Source organism: Vespula pensylvanica, chromosome 2 (assembly GCF_014466175.1).
Source record: "Vespula pensylvanica isolate Volc-1 chromosome 2, ASM1446617v1, whole genome shotgun sequence".
NCBI classification, from domain to species: Eukaryota; Metazoa; Arthropoda; class Insecta; order Hymenoptera; family Vespidae; genus Vespula; species Vespula pensylvanica.
In genome coordinates, this window is record NC_057686.1 from 7115894 (window position 1) to 7138221 (window position 22328).

Genomic DNA, 22328 nt, shown 5'->3' on the forward strand with positions numbered 1-22328 from the left:
GCTTGAAATAGGGTTCACTTTAATGTCAGCACCGTTTTGTTGTCCCGTTTTCTCTTTAGTATAAAATTATTCTAACGTATCCACCACGAATGAAAAGTATTATTGATTACTACGTAATCATTAATAATAATAATAATAATAATAATAATAATAATATTATTATTATTATTATTATTATTAATGATGATGATGATGATGATGATGATGATGATGATGATGATGATGATGATGATGATGATGATGATAATGGTGATAATAACAGCAAAAGACATTGAGGATTCAACATTCTATTGAGATGTAATTCTTGAATTAATTCATCCGCGAAGTTTTTTCAAGAGCATAGAGAAATTTTGGGTAAATTAAAGCGTGAAATTAAAAATTTAAATTAAGGGCTCATTAATACGAAAGAAACGGATAATATAGCCAAAAAGAAAGAGAGAGAGAGAGAGAAATTATATAAAATATATCGTTTATCGAAGAAATAATTTATTTTGTTACTCGAGTGGTGGTATACAATTTGAACAAGCAATTTAAGAAGAAAGAAGGAAGAAGGAAGTGGCTAAAAAAGAATAGAAAACTTTATTAAAGTGCAAGATGATCGAGGATAACATATTAAAAACATGTGGACTCGCGTTTAATTTTTTGCGATATAAAAAAGAAGAAAGAAAAGTTGGAAGAATTTTCGTTTCACCAGTATCTATTTCAAGTCGGAAACGACCGTTCTTTCAGAAGAGTTCTTTATAAAACGTGTGAAGAAACTTGTTCGCACAATTTACTCTTGGAAAAAGAAACAACATAAAAACATATAAAGAACGTCTCGTTTAGGTAAGACAACATGACTCCACTCTTATTTTTTAACTAATTTCCTTTACTTTCCTCTTCTTTTTTTTTCTTTTTTTTTCTTTTTTCTTCTTTTTTTTTTCAATGCTTCTACCTAATTAACAAGCTATATCAAATTACGATTAGATTAATCCGAATTAAAGGCTATTGCGCATTAAGGCGGAACGCCATGGAAAAAGACATTTTCTTTCTCCTAATTAGAAAATTTTCTTTCTCGATAATAAAAAATACACAGTTTTCTCATTGACCTAGATTAGCCTGATCTAATGTTAAGTTACTTAATGCTAAGTAATTGCATATTAGATTTTATACATGTCTATTATATAAACATTTATAGTAAACATCTTTTTATTATTTCTTAGATTATTTCAATTTTTTTATAACTTTGAATGACATAAGTAATTAATGTATAATTATATTGTTTATATTTTTTATATTCAAAACGTGATTCGTTTATAATTAATTTAATTATTCGAAGTTTTAATAATTTCAACAATGTACTAAATTTGTTATTATTCGTATGGAAGTACTAAAGGAATTTAAAATTCATAATCCTGAATTAATAATGTTTGAAATTTTCTTTCCGTGATAATAAAATGATAACTATCTCTTCTTCAAAACTTTTTTGTTTCTACGTACATGCATTATTAACCAAAAAACTTTCAGAGTTGAAGTGAACGTTGATGACCATTTTTTCGCTCCGTTTTGTTCTAATAAATGTACGACAAGATTTAATAATCATGTAATTGTTACCATTTCGAGAGCATTTAACAAACCAATATGAAGCTTAAAACGACAAATCTCAAAGCAATTAAATGCATTCAATCCAAAAGCGTTTCGAGTATTTCCAAGTACTACTTAATGTTAAATCTTAGTCGATCGTTTCACATAAATATACGTGTCCTTTTTAAAAAGAATGAATAAAAATAAGGATAAGAAAATAAAATCATTCGGAATGATTCGAAGTTGTAAATTAATCGAATATTTTTGTCAAACGTGAAAAATATTAAGTATAGATATTTTCATTTCATTATGAATTTATTTTATTTATCACACTAGTTTAATAAAAATAGTAATTATAAGTTCAATCCTATAAGATCCTTATTTAGTCAGATAATATCAATACGATATTGTGACTAAACTAGAAGTATAATTAAACTTTTCAAGGGTAATTAATTAATTAAAATTAACTCCTGTTAACCCGTAGATACTCGAACATACATTCACAATAAATCTTGATCAGTGTCCTTTACGTTTTATCTTTTCAAACGAAGTGCTTACGTTCGGAGTAATCGGATTTCACTTTGCGGTGGGTGTTGATTGATCGGTCGTAAACGTTCTATGCATCTTGATACAAATATCTGATGAATAAATTCCTGATGATGCAAATTCAATTTATTTAAAGCAAATTATATTTATTTAAAATTATTTTTCAATGTACTATACTTAGATAATAGATTTCAAAGGTTTTAGAGATGAAGAACTTACAAAATTCGAAACAAAATTTATCATTAAAAAATCTATGTATTATAAATAACTCATAATCATTTAATGTCTTTTTAAAATTTATAGAAATTAATTAATTATAATTAATCGATTACGAGTAATTATTAACAATTGTTTACATATCAAGAGTCATCTTATACGAACTTAAATTATATAATTAACCAACTACGAGTAAAATGTATTACCATCCTGATAAGTCGCATTATTTTGCAAAAAAAAATGTACTCAAATGATCTAAAATTAGAAAGCTTAAAGATTCCCTGAACTTTCAAGAAAGCAATATTGAGAAATTAAAAGATATAGAAATAAGAAAATATTATAAACGACAGAATCTAAGAACTTTCTAAAATACAATGAAATTAATTAATCATAATAAATTGAATGCAGCTAATTATGAAAATTATTTGTACGAGTCGCACCTTATACAAACTTGTGCAATTAATCAAATACGACTGAAATAGGTCAATAGCTTTCCGTCAGTATTCGAATCAATTTTAAATTCCACGAAATCCCATAAATAACTCCCATGCTCGATGGAAGATTAGATCTTCTATCAAATCTCTGACTGTCGGATATAAAACGTTTTAGACGTTTCTAACGTGAATACTTGATGAAACTAAAAGGAGTACCATTTTGTATATCGGATTATAAAGATGTGAATGAAATTCATTTGACGGATTAGTAGCTCTTTATTGAACAAGTCAGCGTGTTAAATACGATTTTAACATTTACAGCCGATATAAATGACTTTGGATCATAATGATTATTAACAATGAGCTGTTCTAACGAGCCTGACAGTAATTATTCTTGAACGTTACTACGTACAAATACTGTTCTCTAATTTACATCGATTTAAATAGACGATATACATATATTTATTAGTAAACGATACCGATAGAATTCTTCTATGAATAGGACATGTTTTCTTTTTTTTTCTATTTTTCTTTTTATTTTATTTCTTTCTTATTCGATTTCGTTTATTATTGAATGATTATATTTTAAACGTCTCGATCAATTTCAATATTTCTACTCTCTCGTCGGTACTATAGTAATGATTGATCGATCATAAATTGTAAATTTTATGCGAGGATGCAGCTATGCAGATAGACTTTACAGATAGGTTAACGATATCAAATGCCGCCCATTAAAGCGTCAATTAATCGCGATGAGTTATGATTACATATCATGTTATGGAAAAAGAGGAAATGAGAGAGAGAGAGAGAGAGAACGAGTAAACAGAAAAAAAATTGAGAAAGAAGAAAAACAGAATTGTGTTACAGTACAGCGAACAAACCGCTGTCACTCACGAACATACGACACATTCGCCGAGGTGGAAAAGACGAATAAGATGAAAAAGTCATTGGAGATAGACACAACCAAGACACGCGATAAACGAAAGTATATGTGTGTACGTGTGTATATAACAGAGAGAGAGAGAGAGAGAGAGAGAGAGAGAGAGAGAGAGAGAGAGAAAAGTAGTAAAAGTAAATATCCACTCAGACATCCTACATCGGATTCGTCGCGTGAAAGAAATGTGTTAGATCTTATTACGCTGTCTTTAACCTTGATCGTGATGAAAAATAATCGTTAATATTTTTCATATCTGAAAAAGAAGGAATTTTTAAACGTATATAACGCTTGTATAAATTAAATCTGACAGTCAAAGTAATTTATTAAAGGTTTTAGAATTTTTAAAATTCTTTATGATCATAATAAATTAATAAAAATACAGTTAAAAAATGTATGTATGCATATAAGTACTGTAAAAGAGAAATATGTATATATGTATATACGTATATACATATATGTATGCATATGACAAAGACGGTATTTTATGGATTATGAAACCAGTGGACATGCAAAACGGAGCCAACTAATTTTCTGACAAATCTGACTTCGTCGTTCTTTTGAACAGAATCATTATGTAAAACAGAGAATGCATAATCAAGGTATATTTCTCTCTTTCTCTGTCTTTTCCTCGAGGAAAATAATTTTCTAGTAGTAGTATACAAAAACGTAGTTGTTCCATTTCCTTTTTTGCAAAAAGTATACTAATGGCGTCGTAGTCTATGAAAAACGAAGAATGAAATCAAGATTAATGAGAGAAGTTCACTTCGACAAAACTGCAAGATAGGTCGATCTTTCTTTGACCAATTAAACAGGAATACGCCTTTTGTTTCTCTGGCTTTGTGTTTATGCGAACATCGATGATGTTTTATACACGTGGTCGTAGCTCCATCAAGCATACATTGTATTTGAAAGCCCTTTAAGAAGCTTTGTCGTCTCAATTCGCAGAGATAAAGCAAGTCAAACTATCTCTCGATGAAACGTCGAAAGTTATCACCTTTTTTTAGAAGAAGAAGAAAAAAAAAGAAAAATAAAAAGGAAAAAAAAAAAGAAACAAAAAAAAAAGCAAAATGAACGAGAAAAATAAAACAAGAAAGAATTTATTCTTACCTTTTATTTCCTCTTTATTTTAACTTTCAATTTGTACTTACATCGTTTTTTTCAAACGTGTCACAAATATAGTGACATACAATAGAAACAAAATAATAAACAACACGCCCTGACTATTGTCAATATTGAAAATGGAAGAAAGATATAGAAAGAGAAAAAGAAGATTTAAAAGAACTTATAAACTGGCGAAATGTCGAACAGCCAGTCATTGGTACTTTGTAGTCGATAAATTCGAGAGACAGTATGGAAATGAACGAAAGATCTTTACGAGCATGACGATCAAGAAGGAGATAGCTTATTTACGAGTACCGTTCGTGAGATATTAGAATTACGAACGTTTTAGCGATTGAAAACCTTTCCTTCCGACGTTTGTTCGACAATGACCGATGGATTTCCGTCCCATGAAGAATCGTTTTCCATTATTTTCTCTCTCTCTCTCTCTCTCTCTCTCTCTCTATCTCTCTTTCTCTCTCTCTCTCTCTCTTTCTCTCTCGTATTAGAGCAAACGTTTTAAAACGATTATGACAAAGATCATTACGATAAAACGTAAAATAAATTGAGAGAAAGATCCAAGTACGCACTGAGTCCTCCTAGTGCGTATTTTATAATTTATTACCCTTACGAGAATATTTATTATTCTATTAAACTACGTTTAAACAACGAGCTTTAGGAAAACAAGTTTCTCCGAAATTTCATTATTGCCAGGAATTTGTTTCGTGGCATCCATAACGAATTTCAATGAAAGCCTTAAGGAATATAGGACCCTTCCGGCGTTTATCACATTTCATTTAATAAATAGCAATACTTTCGAGAATATCCGCTTGAAAGTGAAACGTATATGTATTTATATACGCGTATGTGTACGTATACGCGTCTCTCAAAATGAGATGAAAATATTGTATATTAAGTACGTTAGTTACCGATAATTGAATCACGAACAAAATTTTAACTGCAACGATTATTTTAAATAACTTTACAATTTACATATTAACGAAACCACCGATGGAAAATAGTATTCAACTTTCGAACGAGTTAAATGCATCGAAATAATACCGTACAAAATACGAGAGAACTCGAAGACTCGTCGTGTTTATGTATATCTTCTTTTTCTTTCTTTCTTTCTTTCTTTCTTTCTTTCTTCTTTTTTTTTCATTTTTTTCCTCGATTTGTTTTAACTTCAACGATGATTATAAATCCCGATTGAACTACGCGGATACTCGTCGAACTTATATCTTTTATCGATTAAAGAAGTTTCTTTAAAAATTTTTCGACCTTCGAATTTCGTTCGCTTTTATTCGACGAATAACGTCCTAAGAAATAATGAAAATTTTACAGGGATGATCTCTTATTCAACAGGGATGAATCAAATTATTTCTCTTGGATCTACTTTCTCAATTTTATATAGAGAATAAGGACAGATAGAATCGTAGTGATAGTTTGAGGAGACAGAAAACGGAAAAATTTTAATGCTAGAAATTGTGTAACAGTATCCATTAATGCATATCGCAGTCAATAAACGTTAAACAATATATCCACAAAGAAGATGTAATTGCGTGTTAAAGTATACGAAGAATTCACAAGTAACAAAATAAATTTCTATTAGAATTAATACTACATTGAATTAATGCGTTATCGAATGTTGAAACGCTGATCCTGTAATTAACACTCAATATCAATATAATATTATTAATTGGAACGATAATTACGTAAATCTATACAAGTATCATCTTTATTGATATTAACTTAATTGATATCCTACTAATAATCAAATAATAATAAATCTATGTTCAATGATGAACGTCAGATCAACAAAATACAAATAAAATAAAAAAAGGCCCTAATCGAACGAATTCGACTCAATTGATCTTTGATATATTCGATTTAATCAATCAATGGACAAATTGTCCACTGAATTATTATAACTTTGTAATAATTATCTGTATTTTCATTAAGATTTATATTCACGATTAAAAGTACGATTGCACATTTCAGTTTAACCTCCGTTCTGATTATTTGACCATAATGGTTTTAACATCATTGTATGTAATTTAAATCTACACATTCATACATTTCCGTTTAGTCTCATTTCCGTCACCGATCCGTCATATTTTTTCTGCGTTAGAGATTGTCCGAAATCGTTTTGATATGACAGATGTTTTTGAAATGACTGACGGAATTCTGATAACTTTGCAGTCTTTTTTACATTGTTGTGTTGCGAAGATACTACAAAATGACAAGTGACGAAAAATTAATTGAATCGGTTCGTCAAAATGTAGTGCTTTATGATTTGTCAAATAAAAAATAGATCGAATTCATCCAATTTTACTTAGAAATAGACCGAATGAATACTTTAACGTTCTAAAGTGTACGAAACATATTGTTTCGTCATCTATGAGTTCTTTATATTATAATTTAGCAAATTTTTCTTCAAACTCTCCTTTCTTTCAATTTTCATGAACCCATCATAAGCTTTTGTTTTTTATTATTTAATTATATTTATTATTTTCTTTTATTATCTTCGACATAAATACAATCAAACGCAACTCCTCTAATGTAAATTTATCCATTTTTTTTTGTTTTTCTTTATTTTCATCTTCATGATTAAAAGATAATAGTAAACAGACGTGATACTATGCAAATGATTTATGATTTATGTCTGATAGTATAATGAATTGATATGTGTGAATATAAATGACTAAAACTGAACTGTGCTAGAGCTAAAGTGACAAAACGTTTGAACATTAAACTGATTGTGAGACTGAATTGAAATATGTGAATCGACTTTAATTGTTATTCGATTATCATTCTTTCCTTTTTCTTTTTCTTAACTTTCTCACCTTCGCGATCTAATTTCCGGAAAATGTCAATCTGACAAAATCAAGTAAGTAACAATATGAGAAATTCGTTAATAAATGTGGTTTTACCTACAAGAAAGGAAATAAAAATCGATAATAGTCTGTCACTGATTTGAGCCCGTTCAATTTTCTTTGATTGAATGAATTGGTCTTATCAAACGTCGGGAAAACGTGATTGTTCCAATAAAAAGCACATAGATAATAATGTGATTTGTATACACTCAAAATATTCCTATTTAATTTGATTTTTATGAATATTGTTTATACGATTACATGATTCTAAATAATAACTCCTTCCATTAAAATTATTTTCTTAGTTTTTTCTTGATCAACTTTAATTTGTTTCACGCTCTTATATACGTATATATACAGATGTATACATACATACACACACACATATATATATACATATATAAAATTTGAAAAGTTTTGAAAGCATTTTTTATATAAAATGATTTTCTACTGATTGTTTTATTAATTAAATGAAACGTCAGTGGTTAACCTCGTAGTATAGAGAATAAAAAATATGATATTCAAAAAAAAAAAAAAAATAAATTATTAAATAAAATACACGAACTCTTCAATAATTTGATTAGTTATCTTTTAAAACTGAAACAATATTGAAAAGGATATATATTGATTTTATATAAATTAATACTTTTCGAAGTCGATATAGTTACTTAAAAAGAACTTTATAGAATCGAAACTAATTGTGAGAGTACATAATTAAAGTAAATCTCTTTGCTAGGCAATCAAGAATTTTCTAACGAAACTTGAACAACGCGTCATTCTTTCGTCGCGTCGTTTATTTTCATTTAAAAATTATAATTAATTGCATCAACGTACTTTAAAGTTCGTTTTAAGACAATTCAAAATTCCATTATGAATGCATTAATTACGACTGTTAAGACATAACAATAATGAAAAACAACAAACGAATCGATATAAGTCGCAAATAATTATTAATCAAAAATTTCCAAATGTTTAACAGTCACTTTTATAAATTTTTTTCTTATTACCGAATATATATATATATATATATATATATATATATATATATATAACTTCTAAAAGTAGGACATCTCTATTTATATGACCTTTTTTCATCCTTGAAGAGAATATAATACGATACAAAGTTTGATCATCCTGAGCATAAGTATATAAAATAAATGAGGATTCAGACATATAGAGAAAAAGTGTAGAGATTATAACTCACACGTACTTTGTGTCTGTTGAAAGCAATTTAAAATTAAATTTTTAATAATTATAAAATATTTTTTAATTATTTTCAATACTTATTAAACGTAATAATTATTATTATACATCGAATATCTTTCATTTTATTATTAATAAAATATATAATAGCAAATAATTCCTTTCCTTAGTAATATTTTATATTATCTTTATATTCGCAAATTTAATATTTTCGAAAGAAATACGAGCTGGGAAACTGATAGGTATCCTTTATACTATGTTATAAAAAAAAAACTTATAACAAATGAAATACAAATATGTAACAGCAGATATTTTGCATATCGACCTACAATTTTCAATATTAATTTCTATAAAAATTTCTATCAAATAAGAAATATAACAAAATATGTTTTAAGAGATAAGATTGTAGAAATTCTCGCGTAATTTTGATTCGATATAAAATGAAACATTAGTCTCCTTTCTCATGATTATATTTTTATCTGTAGATCACAATGGCAAGCAGAATATACTTAACACTATGAAGAATAACGAAAGCATGGTGGATTATGTGTTGGATATCACAGAGGGGAGCGAATACTCCAACGTATCTTGGAATAATTCGAACTCGGAGCACTCAATAGTGTGTGACGAGTTCATCAGCAAGGACAATGTTCTCTCGTCAAGCTGGTTCCAAGCAACTATCTACTTTCTCTATAGTACGATTTTCGTGGTCGCTTTAATAGGAAATGGATTGGTCTGCTACGTCGTTCAGAGTAGTCCAAGGATGCAAACAGTTACTAACTACTTTATCGTTAATCTGGCAATCAGTGATATCTTGATAGCAGTTTTTTGCGTCCCTACAACGTTTGTCAGTATACTAATCCTTCAATATTGGTCCTTTGGTCGGACACTCTGTCCGATCGTTAATTATTCACAGGCAAGTATCGTGCATATCTATTCAATCTTTTTATTTATAATCTTCTTAATAATCGACGGGAAATAATTTGTGAGAGAAAAATATATCGATAAATTTAACATGTTTCAAAACGTTAACACAAACTTTTATTGACATGTTGAATGCTACGAAGGTCAACGGTGACCGGCGCTCAATTTTACAGACTTTATTTAGAACGTTTTTAATATTGCTTTTTGTGACATTTAGAATATTAAAAGTATAATTTCTCGTAAAAGTTTAATTTAATGTCAAAAATAACAATGAACTTTATTGTATATTTTATATAGGAAAAGTTATGCAAGATCGTTTTAACAATCAATGCGTTACTGAAATAATTTACGTGAAATTATTCTGGAAATGCATAGGTCGTTCGTAAACTCTGAGTTATTTATAACATCGGATATAAACGAAGTTATAAATATGTTATTTCAAAAAGATTGGTAATCTTTGTTCGTTCGAACGACGAAAAATATTGAATATAAAATACAGAATATAAAAGATATAGAATATTGATATGTGTTTAATGTATAACAGGCTGTTTCCGTGCTAGTAAGCGCATACACTTTGGTAGCGATCAGCATAGATCGTTACATCGCCATAATATGGCCATTGAAACCACGCATGAGTAAAAAACAAGCGACGCTCTTGATACTGAGTGTCTGGTTACTCGCATTGATAGTCTCTTTTCCGATTGCTTTGGTATCGGAACTTTTTCAGCCTCGAATAGATCATTACGTGAAATGCAATAAGTTCATCTGCCGAGAAAATTGGCAATCGGAAAAGCACAGGTGAAAGTAAATTTTCGTATATGATGAAATTTAATCCTTTCAGCGCTAAAATATTTGTCGATGTGTAACGTATTCATTATACGTTGTTTATTAGTTACGATAAATTATACTAAATAATTGTTCACCTTTGTTGCAAAACATTTTGAAATTATTTGAAAATTATAATGCAACAGCTTCCATGAAATTATTGAAATTCGTCATTTTTACGAATAATTATAGATGGAATGAAACATTATATATTGTAATTTATTTAAATTTATTATTATATAAATTTTGTAATTATGTATTTTATATTTAAAATTTTTTATTTAATAATTTTATTTAACAATTATAAATTCGTATTTATTATTTTCTTCTTGTATTTTGTAATTGTTATTTAATACAAAATTAATTGAAATAGAAAATATATAATTTCATATTTCTGAATTAGAGAAATCTCAAAGCAAGGTTCAATATATAAAGCCAATGTTTTATTTTCTACATTTATAGCATAAATCCGTTCTCTTATTATGTTTTCTCTTGTTATCTTTTCTTAATAAAAATTCCGCAGAATACATCAAATAACAAATAATATATATATATATATATATATATATATATATATATATATATAAACATTATCAATAATGGATACCAAAGAAAAATAACTATATTTGTTTAAAAAATATGCAACATAGAAGAGAATTCATGAGAGAAAAATTTGGAAAAAATAAACATTTGTCAAGTGAAATATATAATAAGAGTTTGTTGTTTTATTTTTATTTCTAAACACACTTCTATACAGACTTTTATGTTTATTTCTAAACACTTTTATTTTTAATTCTAAGAATATTATTGCACTGATAATTTTTCGAAATCCATATATGGGTTCATAGCACATGAAGAATAATTTTTTAAAATCCATATATGATATCATAACGCTGAACGGGTTAAAGGATCAAAGATAATAATGATTTATATGTATATACATGTCTAAATAAATATGGTTTCCCTTTTCAGATATTATTATACGGTGGCTCTATTAGTTCTACAGTATCTGATACCACTGATGGTGCTTTTATTCACTTATACTAGCATCGCTATAATCGTATGGGGCAAAAGACCACCAGGGGAGGCCGAGAATACAAGAGATCAAAGAATGGCACGTTCGAAAAGAAAGGTACTTTTATATATATATATATAAATATATATCTCTTCTTTTTTTCATTTTCATTTCGTACAATCGTATGTAATATTATATCATCGATCGATAACTAATAATAGCGATAAATTTTTTCTGCGTTAAACAAATCGATAAAGATATGAAAACCATTCATAGATATTTACGAGAAATGCTAAACTCGATCGGATGGAAATTTGAGTAAAGAAAGATAAAACCTTTGCTCGATAAAATCCCTTAATAAGGTGTACACCTCGTGTCAGATTATCGTTTGTTATTTATCGTGAAACAGGATCGTTGGATATCGAGGAGAATATGAGGATGAAGCACAAACTGTCATGTAGGACGACCGTTTGAATTGAAAGAGGGGTGTAATATGATAGATGGTCTCTCTTATGGTTGACGATAAAATACAGGACAGTTTTTTAATTAAGTTCGATCGAATCGTTTCAATTAATCACCATAGTCGTTGATCCGAGAATAAAAGCGGGTACCCTATAACTTATATTCAATTTCAAACGTTAAAGCTTTTTGTTCTTTTCTGATGATTTAAGAATGATTCGTTTAAGAATGATAGACGAACAGAAATGAGTTTCGCGTAAAAGTAAAAAAGGAAACAACAAATGCGGAGAGAAGGGGAAAATAAAAGAAAGAATATTCTTTCAACCGTATTAAACGGAAATCCCATTCATTAGAGAACTTATTCAAAATAATTCAATATCTCTACTTATATATGCTTACATGTAGATATATACGTGATTTAATGCTAAGAAGAAGAATAAGAATCCTCGGTAGCGCTCGATTTTTAATTAAATCCATACGCCTTTCAAGTGATTTTAGTCCAAACAGACTGTCTGTATTAATAATAAGATAAAAAGTTCCTTTACTGAAACAGAAAGGAGAAAAACGATGTAATAAAGATTTTCGTGAAACGATATCTCTATAAGATAATATAACAATTGCAATTCGTTCTAAAAGTAGGTTAAATTCAAAATATTTAAAGCTTGTAAATATAATTGCGGATTGTAATCGTTGCATAAGAAAATTGAAGTTATCTCGGCTCAATTTATCTTTCAAGATAGTGATTGAAACTTTTTGTAACCTTAACGAAGTTGCTAATTCTGTTCACTAATGCGTCAGTTGGAGTTGCAAAAGCCCATTGGAATTTCAAGGTTTCCTTTGCATTTTCCAGCAAGAAATTCGTAATATGAAGAACATTTTACCGTCAAAAAGGAACTCTCGTTGATTAAAAATTCGACATAATATTTTCATGATCGACGATGACTGCAAAAATATAAAAAAAAAAAAAAAAAAGAGAAAGGAAAAAACAATTTTTATATATAAAAATAATAGTCGACCTAATTTCGTTATGAAGAGTTTAGTAATTTCATTCATTAAAAAAAGTTTCATTAGTACAGTACTCGGTAAGTTAATGAACGCTTGAATGAAAGCAACTTCTTATAATGTATATATTACAACGAACACGAGAGGAGAAAAAGCATCATCGAGAGAAAATATGCGAGAGAATTTACATTAAAGTACGTATACATTAATATCGTAATTCTCAAAAAATAAACAAAAATGGTTCTCTCGGCGAAATATTTAATTTTTTAGTATCATAATTATCCACAACGTTTCTTTATAATTTTTAACGAACGATTACCGACCTCCGAAACTTAAAAGAAAAGAACTCTGCGAACAGCCTGGCTGTAAACGATGTCCACCATTCGGAAAGAAATCTACAATTCCCATAGTTCTAGATATCCCATAAAACCCTTAATCCGTGTGAATAATATCGACGAATCGTGCGTCCGTCGAAGAAAGATGAAACTCGAGAAAATTGAATATAGGACCCGCGGGATCCAATCCTACAAAGTAATTGATTCTTCAATATCAATAAATCCTAAAAAAGAAAATATAGCTATAAAAACTTTTAAGAAAGTTGATATGTTGCAACGTATTTAGTTAGAAAATTCCATCATCAAGGGACGAACAATTTAAGGAAATTGGAATTTTGAGTTTCGAGTTTCGGATTTCTCTCATTAAGAAAATATCCTGGAGAATTTTCACTTGAACTCATACTTAAGTATCATTTGTCTCTCTTTACGAAAGAAATTGGATTTTAAAAGAATAAAGGAAAAAAAGTAAAAAATGGAAAAAAAGATAAATATATATATATATATATATATATATATATATATATACGCTTGTGATTCTGAATATCTGGAAATTTGATAATTTCCCGATATATTCGGCTATTTGGCTATCCAAAGAGTGACTAACAAAGTGAAGCTTTTCAAAATTTACACCAGCCAAAACCATATGGTTCAAAGCTTGAGCTAAAGCATGTCCTATAAATCTAGCTGCCAAAAGCACTTCTACATATTGCAATTTATTGATGTTTCTATAGTCGGTAATTAGGATATTGTGGTCGTTACGTTGTAAATATGCTGCAATAAAATTTTGTTTTTCATTAATAGATCGAAAATACTTACTCGTATTTTGTTTGACTAAAGAAAATAATATTATACAAAGGGAAGAAAAAATAGAACTCTGTAAGCCGACTTAAAGATAAACTAAGACAGTTCCGTATTTGATAGACAAACAAAACTTGAAATATACTGCAGACGTCGAGACATCTCAAATTTCCTCGTCGTTGTTAAGCAATCAAAAATGTTTTAACGTCGTTAATAAACGTAAAAATAATTTCAATAGATAACTTTTAACAATATCTCGGATATAATAATGAAGATTTTTTGAATATTAAAATGAACAGAAGATAAACGGAAGAAGTCTTTCTTATATTTTTCTTAAGAAAAACTCACGATCTTTTCATTCCTTTCTCATCTTTTCAAAAATTTACCGCATACTACCGTAGGTTACGCTCTCATTCTCAACGTCCTCCATAAAGCCATAAATGTAGAATACTGTTGGTTTATTTTTGTCCATTTTCGAGTCGAGGAATGAAACATTATTCAACTTCTTGTCGACATAATCCTCAAGCGTATTACTAAAATAAAAATTTCAATCGTTTTTTATTCAATAACGGTACGAAGCGTATATGTTATATTTGTTGTAAATTAATTACTTGTAATAGCGTAAAAATATGGAATCAAGCTGTCAGTACATTACACTCGCATTCTTTTATAGAATTCGTTTTTAAACGATTATATTTCTTTTTGCAATGTCAATTCTTTTCTAAAATCGTAAATATTTTTTTTTCAAAATTTATAAAAGAAACCTTTTCTCTTTGTCTACAAACATTGATTTGTGAAATGTTACACGATTTTCGAAATAATATTACCATGTATTTGACTCACATACACATACGCACACAATGATTTGAAGAGACTCACGAGATAAAAACAAGCTTATTAAAATGACAAGAGCAACGTAACGAAAGACGTTAATCATGATGATGTGTATTTTTGGGGGTGTGTCGATGAGACTACGCCCCAATTCTTTGATCACTCATATATAATAGTGATACTGCTAACTGTTTACCGTGTTAAATTTATGCAGATGTCATGTTACCATTTTTAAAAGTCATTGTATAACCATTTGTAATATTTCAGCAAGGAGGAAACTTTACAAAAACAATTTATTTACATAATAGTAGCTAATTTAAAGTCTAATTAAAAAACAATTACTACGTGCCATAAATTTCCGTCCTGTTAAAAAATATTTAGACTTTGAGCCAAAAGTTAAGGACTTCAAGAAAAATTCGTCGATAAACTTATTTTTCTTTCGGATCAATGAACCTAAGATGTCTCATATAATAATCACCATATTATACTCAAATATTATGTCTAATAAATAATAATTAGACTCATTAAATTGTTTCGTTAAAGACATGTACGATAAAAAGTTAACAAAAAAAAGTGGCAAAACATTTATGCTGAAATCATTGAAGATGTATGACGTAAAAAATAACGCGTGTTTGTAAACATGGATATAAATTTCATGATAATAATTTATTTCATGTTAAATTTTACTGTAATCTGTTATCAAGACTTTATATATCAAAAGTTCTAAATTATCAGTCGCTTCTCTTTTAATTTAAGAAAAAAAAAAAAAAGAAAAGAAAAAACAGAGAAAAGAACAATTGTGTGCTTTGCATAATAATCACTTAATTTGCATTCATTGACTCTCGAAACAATTTCTAATCCTTTTTCTTTTACTAAAAGGATCATCAAAAAATATTTTGAAAATAGAAAATTTATGTATTATTTATATATATATATATATATATATATATATATATAAAATTACAAAAAATATTACCTTTTTTCTTTTTTCGACATTATGTTCTCATAATTCAATCGGTCTCATGCCTCAACTTATAGAGATATAAACTTGAAAGCTATTATTAAAGCTGATGGAAGGGAAAGACTTATTTTTCCTGAAAAAGAAATAAAAAACGAATCAAGCTCGTTGGTAATTAAAAGCCACGTGTGATCAATAAAATGTGTCTTGAAAGTCGTACAACGCAAATGAAATAATTAATGTTTGTAAAAAGTTTGCTTATATAAAATTGAAAAAAGATAAAGAAGATAAAACAAGGTATTGAAAGAAAGAAAAACAATTTTTTAATTGATCTAGATTTTGTTTCTATAATTAACTTATAAAATATAATTAATTAATATTTAATCAATATCATTGATTTTTAAAAATCTCTTTTATTGATATATTATTATATAGCATATATATATATATATATACATATATACATATATATGTGTATATATATAATACGTATATATGAAAGAAAGAACACATTATCCCAATTAAATAAAAGAGAAACACGATAAAAACATTTTCATCCCACGAGTCTTTTATGACTGTGTGTATCTGTGTACGTATGAAAGAACTTTTGTGACGATAAAAAACCTTGTCATGCCATATGATTCCCTGTCATTCCCTTATTCTTTGAACGAAAATCGATTACTATAACACCAAAGAAAGAGAGAGAAAGAGAGAACATTGTTTCCATAGTTTACGAGTTTTGATTCGTTCGTAAAAATAAATGAAATGAGAAAAATGGATATAAAATAAAAAAAAAAAAAAAAAAGAGAGAGAGAGAAGAAAAATGGGCATCTCGTAAATTACAATTTTACAAAATTCATTATCCTAAAGGGATCACAATGATAATGACGCAATAACGAATCCTGAACGAAAGACATTACTTTCTTTTCGCTTATTTTTTTCCTTTCTTTTTACTTATTCATATTTTCTTTTCTCTTTTTCTTCGCGTTTTTTTTTCTTTTTTTCTTTTTTTGGAGAAATCCTTCCCGAAAAAAAGAAGGGCGTGTTATTCCTCCGTTTCTTTTTTTACTTCTTCGTACCTGTTCCTGCGATAAAAGAAAATAATTCAAAAGATTGTCAAAGTAGTGACATCCTGATGAACAAGAAATATAAACTGGACCTGGTTTCGACGTTATACTTTTTTGGAATAAGCTAAAGTCCCATATTTCCCAAAGGATTTTCTATCGAAAAGAAACTTTTGTAAAAAAGAAAGCTTTACTAAGCTTAAAGAGAAACAATGAAACATTTGTTCGACACGATACAATTTAAGAAAGAAGCGATGTGTTTATTTTACTTCGAGGAACAAATTCCTTTAATAGTAATAATAATGATGATGATGATGATGATGATAATAAAAATAATAATAACAATGACGATAACAATAACAATAACATCTATTCATCTTAAACTACAATTTACGAATCGAACTTAAGCGAGAAAAAATAAAACGGGAAAAAATAACATCGAGATTACTTCGATCAAGTGATAAAGCTCGGCTTTGTCGTGAATCGTTGGCAAACTATGTTGTCAGCCATTGAGATCCTTCGTAGGTCCTTTATCAATCGCAGTTTCCATTCGCTTTCTTGCTATCCCAGATCACTTCTCATCTTCCTGCTTCCTCCAGGCGTAGAGCAATATCGAGCCGAGAGTAATCGAAATTCTTCTTTTTTTTTATTCACTCTCTTTCCCTTCTTCTCTTTTTTCTATATTCTCTTCATATCGAATTTTCCAAGATTTCGTATTACTCGATATAATTAACTTATCAACGATCAAATGTATGTTAATGTAAGTCGATAATTTATTGGATAATAAATCGATTAAATAAATAACTCGAATAAAAAAATGTTCCGAAAAAATTATGCGAAAGTGTTAAAAAAATTACTATAAATATTACGAAATTAAAATAATTTTCTCGATAATTTTCATAAACTTTATCAAACGGTTTGATTTTTCCGTCAACAAATGCACTGGAAAGATTTAAACGAAAGAAAAAAAAAAGAAAAGAAAGAAAGAAAGGATTAAATGTAAAGATTTTTAATTATAGAAAGAAGAGCATCTTTTTCTCATACTATAAGGAAATTTAATTAATATTGTTTAATACAGAAGAGAGATAGAGAGAGAGAGAGAAATAACGGTAATGAATTATCATGTCTCTTCTTTTTACTTTATCAAGAAATGAGATTGGTCGAGGACAAGCAGTCGAATGGGCGAAAGGACGTACAATGGAAAACGAGATTGGAAAACCAACCTTTGTAGTATTTTTCCCTTTTTTCTTTTATTATCCTTTTCTTTGTTTTTTATTATTGTTTTTTTTTTTTATTATTATTATTATTTTCTTTCGTTATTCGAATCATTTTCGTCGAGTAACAAAAAAAAAAAGGAACACTTTATTCACGATATTTCGTTACGACGAACAAACTAAAAAGAAATTCTAATTATCGATACTCTCTTGCTTGATAACAAAGATCGATGAAGTTTACTAATTACTTATTATTACTTGTTAATACCCCGTTTAAGTGGATTAGTCGTTAAGGGATGTTATAGGTCGAAGGGAAGAGCTAATTCCCGTGTCAAGTATTCTTCTTTTATGGCGAATAAATAAAGAAAAGTAATTTTCATTGGTACAATATTATCAAACGTGAAAGATCTAAAAATTGCATTTTACGTTTCATTTTATATCAAAAGCAACAATAAATATTTCAAGAGAAATGTAATTTCTCGAAAGAATCGAACTTCTTCGTTCTTTTTTTTTTCTTTTTTTTTTTTTTATTATTTTTTTATTTTACTTCTCTCTGTTTTTTTTTTCTACTTTTTTCTTTTTCTTTTTATTATCACATAACATATACGCTATACTTTCTCCTTTCCACGAAGAACACGCGAACTTTCTATGTGTATCACATTTGATGTTACGTGAGCGACGTAGTCAAAGAAAAAGCAACCTCATGGGATTTTCCATGAATTTACTAGAAATGCTGGAAATGATGGGCAATAAGAAAAGTGGGGTATATATTAGCATATGATAAATATTCAATAGAAAATTATATTTCGAAACAACAAATGTCTTGTGACGAAAATTAGTCGAAGTTAAACTAAATGAGAAAATTGAAAATTTTTATATTTTGAGTGTTTTTATTTTTTCAAAACAAATTGTGGAATCTAATAACTATTTACTTCTATATACATACGTACATACATACATACATACATACATACATACATACATATATATATAGAATGTATGTAATCTCATTTTAAAAGATAAATATCTCCAATCTTATTGATTTTATAAATAAATATTTGAAATAAAAGTTATTAAAATTTTAGGAAAAAATATAATATTTATTACAACTATTATTTAAAGAGCATTGCTGTTACGGGATTCATAAAAATCTTTTTAAATGAAAGTCGATATTTTAAGCCTAACAAAAGTTGTAAAGAATATACGAATCCAATGTATATCTATAGTATTTCTACAGTAAATTCAACAGTAAATCTAAGTATCTTTTCATCGATATTTCATCGACTTATAGTACATTGAAATTTAACAAACTATACAATAATGCGATCAATTTTTCTGTAAACATCTGATAACCAATGAATTTATCGATCAGTTCGTTCTTATTCTCTTTTTTTTTTTTTTTAGTTATCCTTTATTGATCTTTTGAAATCGTATCTCAAAAAAAAAATAAACAATATTTATCGGACACGATTTGATAAAATTTTAATTCCATTTCGACATTATTTTTCATCGATTCGATAAGTAATATCGTTTCATCTAGAATTAGCATAATCATTTTTTATCTTTTTTTTCGGAATGAAAGACTTATATTTATGTAAATTAAAAAGCGATCGATACGAAAATGGAACGTACGTAGGATGAAACCACCATTGTTATCATTTCATCGCAATTGTCTACGGTTGATCTTGCTCCACGAAACCAAGGAGGCAAAGACTAATTCTAATTCGATCGATTCTAATCAACCGAAAGTAACTCCTTTGAATTGCCAGTCTCGTTTTGTGAACCCTTTGAAGCTATGTTCTATTTAAGCTATTTCACCAATTTAATAGACGTTTCAAGTTAACTAATCTAATCGCTTTAATCGTTGAACCTTCCTACGGTCGAATGCTAAGGATCTTAATGGTTTCCAAGGATCATAAAGAAAACAAAATTTACTATTAAAATCATTTTCTGAAAGATAAAGTAACTAACTTTTGCTATTGTTACAGATGGTGAAAATGATGATTACCGTTGTATTAGTCTTCACCATGTGCTGGTTACCTTTCAATGTTCTCAACGTAAGTGAATCAAAAGCATCCTAATTGAAAATTCGACTATATAAGTCGAAATGAAAAATCGATCATATTACAAAATTTTATCGGTAAAACTTTTACGATTCTTTCTCGTCATAAAAAAAAGAGAGAAAGAAAAGGAAAAAAATTGACATTGCTTCAAGATAACTATGATTGGATCGTAAAAACACGCTTGTTATCGTTGATCATTATTTGAAGGAAATAGCAAATTTCTATTTTCAAAACATTCGATAGATGATCAAATGGACTGAAATGAATGATGAGTCTACTTCTATAAACCTTCTTTTTTTAAACAGTATTATTTTATATCTTCGCAAAAAAAAAAATTAGAATATTTTATTAGCTATTTTCAACTATATCTCAGATCTTAATCTTATGGAGATGATAATCCTTAAAGTTCCTTTTATGTTCTTTTTCTTCAAAATCCTTACAGATATCAACAAACTTTATAATTAGAAGTTACGTTTTAATGTATTCTAATTCTAGTTCTAAATTTTTTGTTGCTACTACTAATCATACTAAAAAAATTATAAAAGTATAAAAGTTTTGGCATTTTTGTTTTTATGTCTATTTTTTTACCATCGAATTCATTACAAAAAATTTAATAAACATAACTTGTGCGTAATAAGTCGTTTCATATAAAAAAAAAAAAAAAAAGAAAGAAATGTCGACTAATAAAAATGTGATTCTAATTTCTAGAAAAAAGCTCTAATCACTCGATTAACATCTCTCTGTCAGATAGTGATAGACTTCGATGAGAGACTCCATAGTTGGACGGGTCTTCCTTTTATATGGGCAGCTCTTCATTGGCTTTCAATGTCACATTCCTGTTACAATCCAGTAATCTATTGCTGGATGAACGTCAGATTTCGTGCAGGCTTTATCATTGCATTTGGACGTTTGCCATGTTTGCATAGATTCATACATAATCGAAAACGACATACGTATAACACCAGTATGGTAGGCATGCCCTTAACAGGTAAGAAAAATAATTAAAAAAAAAATAAATAAATAAATAATTGAAAAATCCAAAAGAAAATACGACTCGACCAAATATTACTCTTTTCTTTATTTACTTGCAGATCTCGAAGGATCCGGTCATTTTGTTCTGCAGCGAAAAAATACGTGCACGACTTATGTTAGTGTCAGGCACAAAACGAACGGAAATCATGGAGCACCTGCAAGAAGTGCCAGCTTCCGGAACAACGAATCATTGCGATCTAACATCCCACAGTCTCAACATTGCATAAAACGTCAATCACAGTTAGAGGAACAGATATAAAGAATAAGAATAAAAATGAGAAAAAAGAAAAAGAAAACTTTCTTTTAAAAAGTTTTAATGTTTTAGCGAGAAATGAAACGTTTAGCGAGAAATACGAATTAGCATAATCGAATAACGATTTACGTGGTCGCTTCTTCTTATTTTTATTTTTACTTTCACGAACTGAAGAAGTATACTTTTCCTTGTATATTGTATAAAAATAAAAAAATATTGAAAAATTAATATTTTCATTTGATCTGACATTTTTCGTTTCTCTAATCAAATATCGTGAGAAAATTTCATTTCATGATACGTTAATAAACTGAAAAGATAAAGCGATCACTTCTAGTGTTGACTTTTACGTATTGAATTTCGTTTGATATGTACTTACGTATATTTTTATGTTTCGAACAAACTGAGCGAACGATACTTATATAAATTTTCATTTCAGGAAATTTCATTTCTCACGCTTTGTGTTAAAGTTTTCGAATGTAACGATATAATATTACATGTAACAATATAATAATATAAAATAATATAAATAAAAAGGAAAAAGAAAAAGAAACAAATCATAACATTTACGACCAACTTCGACATCTCGTCTGTATATCTGTTTTTTTTCATTCGCTGTTGTTGTATTTTATGTGTATCCTTAAGCATGTACCAAATGTACGTTTATTTATAAGGCAATAAAACG

The 22328-nt window shown here is 28.2% G+C and overlaps 1 protein-coding gene across 3 annotated transcripts; it reads left to right on the forward strand.

Moving 5' to 3' along the window:
- The first annotated feature begins 251 nt into the window (after positions 1-251).
- LOC122627226 (RYamide receptor) lies at positions 252-22268 on the forward strand. 3 transcript variants are annotated; one of them, XM_043808215.1, is made up of 7 exons: positions 252-825; positions 9359-9789; positions 10342-10595; positions 11595-11754; positions 20287-20355; positions 21070-21349; positions 21453-22268. In XM_043808215.1, the coding sequence occupies exons 2-7, from the start codon at positions 9391-9393 to the stop codon at positions 21650-21652; spliced, it is 1362 nt and encodes a 453-aa protein (XP_043664150.1). In that variant the 5' UTR covers positions 252-825; positions 9359-9390; the 3' UTR covers positions 21653-22268. The 3 variants fall into 3 exon arrangements, with proteins under 3 accessions (XP_043664150.1, XP_043664149.1, XP_043664151.1); XM_043808214.1 differs by lacking the exon at positions 252-825 and adding an exon at positions 7464-7684; XM_043808216.1 differs by lacking the exon at positions 252-825 and adding an exon at positions 7465-7684 and having other exon boundaries at positions 21109-21349.
- The last annotated feature ends 60 nt before the right edge of the window (positions 22269-22328 follow it).